This window comes from Chrysoperla carnea, chromosome 5 (assembly GCF_905475395.1).
Source record: "Chrysoperla carnea chromosome 5, inChrCarn1.1, whole genome shotgun sequence".
Classification (NCBI taxonomy): Eukaryota; Metazoa; Arthropoda; class Insecta; order Neuroptera; family Chrysopidae; genus Chrysoperla; species Chrysoperla carnea.
The window spans coordinates 53,159,399-53,170,777 of NC_058341.1; the positions used below are offsets into that span (position 1 = coordinate 53,159,399).

Sequence of the window (11,379 nt, forward strand, 5' to 3'; positions counted from 1 at the left end):
AGAAAATCAAACAAAAAATTGGATCTTTAATATAATGAAACTTTGTATGTATAGGATTAAAAACTTGCCGTTCAATCTCAAAATCAATCAGTTTCTCGTGTCACATGATTATTTTGGGACCCCAAATTTGGACCCCAAAAACATTGAAATCCAGCTTATTTGATGAATAGATGAGCATTTTTCGTAATATCTGCAAAATTTATCCGAAATAAAATATTTTCGCACAAGATTTTAAGCGATATCTGGAAAACCACACATCCAATCAATAAATGAACCTGATTTTTTAATTTCGGTTCAAAATTAGGGTCAAATATACGATTCAAATTACCGGGGATACGATTTTAGTCGATATCTCAGAAATTTCTCGTATTCATCCAGCAGGTCCGAATTTTTGTTTTGTTTTTTAGGACAAAATCACTCTAGAAGATGAAAATTTTACGATGAAAATAGACCCAATTTTTACAATTTTCTTAAACATATCGCTTTAAAAAAATCGAAACAATTTGGTTCGATTTTTTTTCACATGATAAACAATTTCAGAATATGATGAAATTTGGTATAGGATAATTATGACCCAAAAAATACAAAAATTGAATTCATTTAACGATTTGGTGAGTAGTTTTAGAGATATTACCTAAAATTCTGTATATCGAAACTACTTATCTAATATTCAACAGAGCCGTTTTTTATACAGACTAGCTTGATACCCGCCCGCTTCACTGGGCTTAAAAGTCAAACACACCACTTTATAGCCTCCACCTCTCTTGATCTCACTTATCCTCCTTCCATAACACTTGAAGGGATCGTTTTACGCAGCTAAAAGATATGCACTGTTTTCAATTTTTTAAATTGTAAAATAGTCATAATTGATTAAGTATATCAGAAAAGGTGGCCGTTAATTCTATATTTACTGTTTTAAATTTTTACAGACATCTTTAATTTATGGTTCAAAATGATGATCATTCTGCTCCATCTGTGAACATTATTTTGAACCATAAATTTTAGATTTCTGTAAAAATTTAAAATAGTAAATGTCAGATTAAATTTTTGTTGTTGTTAGTATCTATATCTTCATAATTTATAGCTCATGTGTTATTCTGATGTATGAGCTATATTGCTGTACAGTTTCATTAAAAACCATTCGCTAGTTTTTTCGTGAAAGCGTTACAACAAACAAACAAACAAACATCCTTACTTTCATATTTATAATATATAGGGATTAAAAGAATGAAAGCCTACGCAACTTTTTAAAGATAAAAATAATCACTTACATGGCTATTGATCTGAGCCGTGAGTCATATCCGTGAAGGCATGTTTAATGTTTTTATTTGTTATATTATTTGAGTCGTTTTATTTTTATTATTTTTGTTTGTTTGTCTCTCGAAAAACTATGCTATAAATACAAAAATACTAAATCAGGAACATTTATTAAGATTAGTTCTGTACAGAGATTCTATGATAAAATATTAAACAAATAGTAAAATCACAGAACATTTTATTCTAATCTAAAATAATTTCTTTAAATTAAACGATAACAAGTGAAGAGAACAAATAACTGAGTTAACTGTTTAAATATCCTGCATATACTTGAAAGCAAACGTTTGAACTGTTTATTATTACAAAATGACACTTTTCTGGTTTTTTTTTTTGGAAAGTCGAAAGTAACTAAAACGCTAACCATAAAAGCCAGATTTTATGTTACTTTCTTTCTTTAAATTTTTTTTAACGAATTTTTTTTCAAATTTTTATTGTCACCACGAGTCTGAGTGCAATTGATCTAGTTTTTTCGGCAGGTAAGCAGACACACAGACACTACGAGACTGCGCAAATTTTTTTCTAGAAGCTATATTTTCAATCAATTTTTTTTTTCGAAATACAAAGGAATACCACGTAAACACCAAACCAACCGCGTACTAATGCTACATTTCTAAAAATCACTTTGAAAGTTCTAAGGAAAATTCTATTAAGTTTCGTTGTGTAATTATTAGTTGCAATTTTTGAAATTGATCATTTTTATCTCAATACCATAATAATTAAACAGAAAATTGGAATTTTAAAAGCCAGGAAGTGGAAAATAATGCAAGCCAATTACTCAACTTTTTGTTTTCTAATTACTTAAAAAAAAAATTGACTGTGCGACTTTTTAACAAGAGAAAGAGAATGATTTGGTCTCTCTCTTAATCGCTGCTTTTGAATATAAAATATTATGCATCTTATCTATATTTAATATTATGAGTTATTTATACACATATGTTTTATAAAATATTTGATGGGCTTTTACTGATTCATAGAGAAGTTTTAATCTAATCAATAATATTACTTAAGTCACAGACTTGAATTAAATTAAATATAGACTGATAACATATTATAAGAAGGGCCATGCCACAGTTAGTATTACCTATTGGCATGGATAATATTGGGAAAATCATCAAGGGTGTCGCCAGCCGATGGCAAAGAAGGGGAAAAGTTGCTTTATGGAGAATGGAAAAGCGAAAATATATTTTAATTTTAAAATAAGATTGAAAACAGGCGTGGATCTAGAGTTAAATTTTGTGGCGTTACAAACACTGGAATTCGGATTTATGGTGGTGAGAATCGTGAAATTTTTTGTGTTTTCGTGTGGAGGTCCTTACCTTAAAATTCTTTTTTTACTATTCCTTTTTTTCCCTTTTATCGAATGGGTGCCCTTTTTCTAAAAACTTTTTGTTAAAAATGATTTTATTTAATTTGTATACCCTATATATCAAATATATCAGAGTATATTAAGTATAATCCCAAGTTTGTAACACTTAGAAATATTGATGCTACAAACAAAATTTGCATATAGGTATTCAAAAAATTAACCTAATTAGTCCATTTCTGTTTGCCTGTCCGTTAACACAATAACTCAAAAACGAAAAGAGATATCGAGCTAAAATTTTTTTATATCATGCTCCTGATCCAAAAAGTGAGTTTGAGTTCGTAAATGGGAAACATTGGTCCATTGGGTCTTGTAAACTGCAAGAGGAAGAACAAAAGAGTAAATGGAAAACTTGTTTCAAATAAAAAAGTAAACCGCAACATTGTTTCATATGAAAAAAACTGTTTTGTTTTTCCGTAATTGCTAAAATTGGGGCAAAAATTTAGATGTCTTTTTCTCAAAAACTTTAAAAGATGATGAGTTTAAAATTTGTAGGTAGCTTCATTGATTCTAATTTCATAATTTCATACTAAACCCATCCGATAACTGAAATTTTGGAGTAAGTAGTATTTTACTTTTTTAAAGCAAGTGAGTGCTTTGAACCATTTTTGTGAATCTCTAGGTAGGGGCAGCTCTTCTTACCTGCCCCTTTTTGTGACACCCATGAACATTATTTTGATATGCGAAAATCGGTGCCTTAAAATAGAACTACGACAAGAGGCTTAAACTGAGTTTCTGCAGACGTTCAATAAATAGATGGATATTACGAAACTTTAGTAATTTACAACAATACTGGTCGAATTTATTAATTTTATTAATTATTTAATTATAGTCATTTCATGAATCACTGTTATTTTTTATTAAGATTTAAAACTACCGTATTATGACTCCCATATTGCTTGAAGTCATTAGTGAATTTTCCAATACTTAAAACAGAAACAAAGAGATCTGCAGGTTGTAGCCAAAAAAGAAGTCGACTTTCTTTCTAGGGAAATTTTAGAATAGACAAGGAACATGCTTGACGACTTATTATTGTTGGTCTATGTGTTTAATATGAGTCTCTGACTTATGCTTGTACTTTGCATTTGTTTGATTTGTTGTTATACCATGCATATATGAAATATACATAGTATATTAAGTTTAGTCCCAAGTTTGTAACGCTTAAAAATAATGATGCTAGGAAAAAAATTTTGTTATAGCTGTTCATAAAATCACCTAATTAGTCCATTTCCGGTTGTCCGTCCGTCCGTCCGTCCGTCCGTCTGTGGACACGATAACTCAAAAACGAAAAAAGATATCGAGTTGAAATTTTTACAGCGTACTCAGGACGTAAAAAGTGAGGTCAAGTTCGTAAATGAGCATTATAGGTCAATTGGGTCTTGGGTCCGTAGGACCCATCTTGTAAACCGTTAGAGATAGAACAAAAGTTTAAATGTAAAAAATGTTCCTTATAAAAAAATAAAAAACCTTTGTTTGAAACATTTTTTTGTAAACATCACTGTTTACCCACGAGGGCGTTAATTAGGTGCAAATTTTATAGTATGTATTAATATAGGAATATCAGTTGTGTGTGTGTCTATTTAAAAGTGAATATCTTTTGTTATTTACGTGACGTCAAAAAAACAAACGATTGCGCATCAACACTGTCTATACATTTTTGTATGTGTTATGTGATAAAGAAATCAACACTGACTATGCATGGTATTTCAACAATTAACTCAGTCAATTGTTTGTTTTCACTTGTTTTATTTAATTAGTTCTAGAATTCTTTTCAGTATCAATTTAACTGCAGGTAAGTCCACAAGTCTGAAATAATTATAATTTTATAATATCTGTACCAAATCATAAAAGTTTCTTCGCCTAAATTAGAAAGTATAAATTTAGATTACCTACTAATAACAATACAAATTTTCTTATAACAAAAAATTTTAACATTTCAGTTTGTCAACAATGCAATCCGGGTTTACATTTAAGGAACCAATTACAATAGGAACCCATGACGGTGTATTTCACGCTGATGAGGCGTTAGCCTGCTACTTACTACAAAAAATACCACAACTAAAAAATGCAAAAATTATTCGGACTCGTGACCCTAACGTTTTAGATAAGTGTACGATTCTTGTTGATGTTGGCGATATTTACGATCCAAAACGGCACAGATATGACCACCATCATCGAGATTTTACGCATACTCTATGTTCAATTCGCCCAGAATATCCTAATAAAAAAATTATAAAGTAAGTAGGTATAAGATTCATAATTCATTTTAAAAATCTAGTTTCTGTTTCAATTCTACTGAAACCATTTCGAAATTTTGTACCGGAGTGAAAAGGAATGAATTAGAAAAATAATTTTCAATTCGTATTCATTTCGATTAACTCCTATTCAAAGTTTCGAATCAGAAAGAATAAGAGATTAATAGAATTAAGGTAGTACGAGCGCCAAGGCAAGTTTAGACTTGTGGTTGAAATTATTTGTACCTTATTTTCAACTTTGATGATGATTTCAACTTCATGAATGTAGACGAAAAATAAGAATACATTTTTCGAAATCTGCCTTGATGGTTTTCGAAATATTGAAAGCTAGATAATTTTGAAAATTACTCCAGATAACGAAAAATTTTATTCTTACTTTTCGCCTTATATTGACAAGTTATGACATAATTCACCCTCAAAATTTAACATATGGATTTTTTTTATTGTGTCCCCACTACCGTGCTCATACATCCTTAATTAGTCAGATACAACGTATTTTTTTTGTTTTCAATAATTTATTAAGGTTTACTTTTCTTTTTTTTAAATAGTTTTTTTTTTAATTTCCATCGACTAGTTTTGGAAAAATCTATGAAAACATATCTTCCATCTACCGTTTTCCCATAAGACCAATGTTAAATATGCCTACTTTTGAAGTCATTTATTTATTTAAATAATCGGACAACCCCCAATAAAATTTTCAGCATCGATTTAGACTTAATCCTACTTCATATAAAAAAAAAATCAAGCCTGTTATCTAAAATTGCCTTGGCGCTCGTACATTCTTAAATCTAAATAACCAAATTTATCCGTCTCATTTTTAACTCCTGAACTAAAAAAACCGCTATGTGTGTGTGTCTGTCTGTCTGTCTAGCGCTTAAACCGATGAACCGATTTTGGTTTTCTTTGTTTCGTTTGAAAGGTAATTTAATTGAAAGTGTTCCTAGATGTCTTTCAAGTGCCAGTTTAAGGTTCCGTGCTCGAAAAAACTAAAGATTGGCGATGATCTTCAAAATCGGTAATGGAAAAGGATTTACGGAAAAAGATAATTTAATGGAGAGTGTTCTTAGATATGTTTCAAGTGCGAGTTTTTAATTTCACTTGTGATTAATTTTCTAGTTATTTCGATTAGAAATCTATCAAATTTTCTATTAGTGAAAGTTTCGATTTCAAAATCCAAAATATAAGACCAGAGTTTATCAATTTTAAATTTATTAAAGTTTTTGTCGTTTAATTTTGTTTTTGAATTAGATATTTCGAAAACTGAAATTAATTTCATTTTTAATAAGTTTTTTAATAAAAAGGTAAAACTGTAAGATAATCTCAAAATTTATTCAATTTTGGTTTTTAGGCTGAGTTCCGCTGGTTTAATTTATGCACACTTTGGTAAAGAAATTATCTCACAAATTTTAAGTAATTCAAAATTAACCAAAGGTGATTTCAAATTAGTATATTTACATGTGTACGAAGATATTGTAGAAGAACTTGATGGTATCGATAATGGAATAAAACAATGTAAAGCAGGAACAGTATTTCGAATTCATACTAATGTCTCTAACAGAGTAGATAAATTAAATCCATATTGGAATTCATCTACGGCTGTGAATATACAAGAATTGTTTTACAAAGCTATGGAACTGGTCGGGAAGGAATTTGAAGAAGCTGTTTTATATAGAGCAAATGTTTGGTTACCTGCTCGACATTTGGTTAAAGAATCAATCGAAAAACGATTCGATGTTCACAAAACTGGCGAAATTATCGAATTAGCAAACAGATGTCCATGGAAAGAACATTTACGTACTTTAGAAAAGGAATTGAGAATTATAGGAAAAATTAAATTTGCTATCTTCCAAGATTGCACGGGTGAATGGCGAGTACAAGGTGTACCGGATGGTAGGAATTGCAGGTAATTAAATTTCTTTTGTCAAAGTGGCTCAAAAGTTAGAAATCTTATTTCAGTTTTTTAGAGCGTAAACCTGAGGATTTTTTTGGTGCTAAATTAGTTTAAAATTATTTTTACATGAGCTTTTCTTTTCGGCCGGATAAAAACATATTAAAACTGAAGAATCTAAATGGTCCGCTCAAAATAATGTTTTTGCGTGAACTTATACAAAGGCAAAAAAAAATTCTAAAAAAAGGAAAGTTATATAGGTATAGGAAGCCTATAGGTACTAATGCTTTACGACATTCTATGATGTACATAACTAAATGAAGGTGTCTAAATTTTACACCGACCAAAGATCGAGTAGTAATTCCTATATAGACGACGTCGATACCAGGACTTATCGAGCTCCAAGTGCGCTCTGGACCTTTTTTATCATTATATTCGCAATCAGCAACCTCAAAAACCCCCTTGTAACAAAATTCAGGACTTTTTACACATAATTCGAGGATAATAATTCGATAATTATTAATTACCAAAGATTTATATAAAATTGATCGTTGAAAACAACTAAAGATAACGTATTTGTTCACTCAATTTTTATTTTTAGAAAAAAATATTTCCAACAACTTTTCGAAAATTTTTTTTATAAAATCATTTAGTTTCAAGGTATTTTTAATTACCTAGCTAATTGGCTTGTAAATATATATATTTGGCCGTTTTCCCCGATTTTGGGGGAAATGGCTGAAGATATCACAATTTTTGATTCTATATTTTTAAACAAAAAAAAGTTTTAAACAAAAAATGTTTTAAACTTTTTTTCATAAAGTTGATGGTTTCTGAGATATTGGCCAAAAATAGTTTCTTTTACGTATATACAGCGTTAATGATCGCAACTCCAGCACTTCTGAGACTACGCGTTAGCAGGGTCTTAAACTAAATTCCGAAACCTTACTTTTTTTTATTTCATTTTTTTTTTTGTCTTTGGATAAGTCCATGAAATCACTTTTTTCAGTTATTTTGAGCGACCTAAAAATCAAAATATTAAAATTAATTATTTGTAGAAAGTTATTCTATTTTAAAATGGATCCTTGCTCTTTGAGACACCATATTTATAATTTAACGAAACAAATTAAATTAAATTTTCTTTCGTAGAGTTCTCCTTCGCGATGATTGGAAAGGTTTTAGACATGAAGAACTCAGTAAAAAATCTGGAATTCTTCATTGCACATTTGTCCATGCTGATGGATTCATTGGGGGAAATTTATACCGGGATGGCGTGTTGGAAATGGCTAAAAGAAGTTTAAATTATCATAAGAAAATGAAACAGCAACAACAGAACAAGTTTAAAAGTAAAAAATTAAATGATAATAGAGAACATTTAAAAAAATTAAATTTGTCCAATTAATGTCTGATAAATTTTTAATAAATACATTTTTTTTAAATAGTAGTTAACTTTGTTTCCTGATACTATCTTAACATTATTAGAGCTCTCTGATTTCCAAAATTCGTAATATTAATATGCAAATTAATTTTGTAAAATAAGGCAAAAGAAGAGGCATCTAGACTTTGCCAATTTAAATAATCATAATCAAAAATTTCAACTCACTGTTTAGTGGCAGTCTGTAAGATAATCAATATTTTAGTTCTCGAATTTGTATCCAAAGAATATAACAACGCTATCTATTTTTTTAAATGAAAAACAATTGAAAACGAAAACTTTAATTTCTGTACCACATTTGTGGCACTTATAATTCCTCAAAGAAAAATCTTCCTTCGAAGTTCGAAAATGTTTTTTACGGTTTAATTTCTATAAACTTATGGGCGAATTGTACTGGTTTACGAGCTCGAAGTCACTTCCTAACTGCAAAATATATCTTGCTTCTTCTACGAGTGCATGGATTTTGAAAGATGACTGACTTTATGTGCGATATACAATCAATCATCTAATGTCAAATTTATTGCTGCAGACTTTTAAAGGGAAAAAAAATCGAGTTGTCTCACCCCTTTTAAAAAAACAAGGAATCTTAGGAAAGGAACAGTTCGTAAAAATAAAAACATTAAAATTTATATATATATATTAAGTTTTATTTCATAACTTACAAAAAAAATGCAATACTATTAATTCGTTTCAGTCAATTTAAAAAACAATAAATCGTTCAAAATCTAAAAAGATCTTCAATTGTACGCTAAAACTACTCAACGATTCATTACTTTCTAAATAAAATGAATTTAAAGGAGTATTCACGTGAAGACAAAAAACAAAAACGTCAGTAGATTTAAAAGACAGACACAATATTTTATCAATCAAATTTGGAATATTTACTGTGTTTCTATCATCACGCAAATCCCCATCAACGTCCCACCGACTTCTAATAAACCAGGCCGACAATATTGTTATAAGAAAATGTCCCTAAATATGGGTCGTAAATGCAACACTGTATTTATGGCAGTTGATATCGTTCCATGAATCGCAAGTATGAGTTGATAATACTGTATAATCAGTCATATTAAATATATTTTGTCGTAACAATCTGATAAGACATCGAACGACATTTGAGATATATTTTATTATCAACCGTATTAAGGTTGTTGTCTCGCTTTATTCTTATTAAGGATGTTATAATACAATTACCATAAAAATTTGAGGTAGGTTGTATTTTTAATAAGTATTTTAATTCTAGAAAAAAAACTAATCGTTTCATTGTTGAGATATAATAACGAAAAGTTAATCAATTTTATTGTTGAACAGAAACGACTACAGTCAGAGTATTGTTGGTTAAAGGGAGAGGGCTATACAATACTTCGAACACTATATATTGTATGAGAAATAGTTGAGTGGTACCTTAGAGTTAAAAACAACATATTATTTGACGAGAAGCGTCTATACTCTCTCTTGCCGTGCATATAGTCCAAAACATGTTTACAATATTGTACGGAGACAAACACCTTAAGTACAATACGTCCAGAAAAAAGTATAACAGAGAATTGACGATCTAGTTTACTAGATATGTGGGATTCGTTCTTTTTTTATAAATTTTTCATTATAAATACTAGACTGTTGATCAAAAAAATATAACATTTAATAATATTTTTTCTAAGTAACAAAGAAAATTTGAAAAATAAAAACAAAAACTATTATATTGATTATTATTATTTTATTACAATTATTTTGATCACATTTTCATTAATGAAAAAACAAAGAAAAATTGAGCTAATTATTTATATTGTGGCTCAATAATTTTTTATCAGACTACACAGTTGCACAAGCTCTAATTGTTTAAAGTTTATAAATATTCAGCAAGAGTATTTTGGTAAGAAAAATTCTAGCTAAAAAACTAAATTTCAGAATGTAAGAAACATGACTGGGGTAAAATATTGGCACAATATATTTTTTGCTGGCAAAAGATTGGAATGAAAATGAAAAGAATTTATACAAAATGTTCCAAATGATATATTTCTGTCTTGAAAACTTTTAAAATTTATATCTTGATAGCTTTTTGAAACGAAAATACGTATAGAATCATCGATTTTTGGAACATCCCGTATAATAAAGTGGCACAAAATGAATGCTGAATGGTTTGAATACTTTATAACTTTTCTATATCGTTAATTATTTTGTTACGAAGGTTTGGGAAAATTTTTATGAGACATTACACACACTGTCGAACAACAAACCATTAATTATTGAAATCTACGATTATATTTTCGAAAAAATGGAACCGATTTGATGATTAAATGCTTTACGCAATGGATTCAATAGCATTGTTAAGAAATAAATATTAAATTAGATTACGCATCGGATATAATTGCCAGAAAGCCAAAAACCATAAAATTTCACAATAAAATTGAGGCCATAATAATGGACATAACAGAAAATTATAAATTAAATAAAAAAGTTATAAAGGCTTAAAAACATCAAAAACATTTTCAGTTACTATACAATGAGAAAGTGATTTTCTATGATGTAATAATCTTATGTAAATTGACTGTCGGTGATACTGTAGTCCAAATGTGATATTTTATTTGCAAAACAAAAACTTGGATGAAGACGAACATTCATTCACAGAAAGCCTAAGACTGTATTACCCAGGTGCCTAGTTTACTTTTTTTCTGAGAAAACTAAAAATCAAATTGTTAAGGATGTTTAAGATACATAGTAATTTTCAGTTATACTAAAGTTATTGCCAATTAAAATTTCCAGAATCAAAAAGTAATTCCTGGATAATCTTTCTATTAAAATTCTTGATTTTGTAGTCATTATTTAAGGTTGTTATGAAACTAGAAGGAAGTCTCTTTATCCCTCTCACTTTGCCCCATGCAAAATGCATAGAACAAAATATGTGCTGTCACCTTTAAATAATAAAATTTTTAATTGATGAATAAATATATTTCTTAAATATTAGATTCTATATTTAATTATTTCGAAGAGTTTTGATGCTTAAAAATATCTTTTTATGTATTTAAAAAAGTTACATTGTGACGCATAAAGTCTGACAATGATAATATAAAAAAATATTTGAAATTTTAATTTTGTGAAAAGTTTAGTGTTTAAACAAAATTAT

General features: G+C 28.8%; 1 protein-coding gene across 1 annotated transcript; it reads left to right on the plus strand.

The window, feature by feature from the left end:
- The first annotated feature begins 4,408 nt into the window (after positions 1–4,408).
- Positions 4,409–8,222, plus strand: LOC123301225 (MYG1 protein-like). Its single transcript, XM_044883959.1, has 4 exons — positions 4,409–4,472; positions 4,621–4,917; positions 6,284–6,838; positions 7,970–8,222. Exons 2-4 carry the CDS (start codon positions 4,631–4,633, stop codon positions 8,220–8,222), a joined length of 1,095 nt encoding a protein of 364 aa, XP_044739894.1. The 5' UTR covers positions 4,409–4,472; positions 4,621–4,630.
- The last annotated feature ends 3,157 nt before the right edge of the window (positions 8,223–11,379 follow it).

What these genes read in the sequence shown, in the direction of transcription:
- LOC123301225 (XM_044883959.1), top strand. Translation starts at nt 4,631, where the DNA reads ATGCAATCCGGGTTTACATTTAAGGAACCAATTACAATAGGAACCCAT. An exon ending in CCTAATAAAAAAATTATAAA is followed by an intron (nt 4,918 to 6,283) that starts GTAAGTAGGTAT and finishes TTTGGTTTTTAG; the next exon opens with GCTGAGTTCCGCTGGTTTAA. An exon ending in CCGGATGGTAGGAATTGCAG is followed by an intron (nt 6,839 to 7,969) that starts GTAATTAAATTT and finishes TTTCTTTCGTAG; the next exon opens with AGTTCTCCTTCGCGATGATT.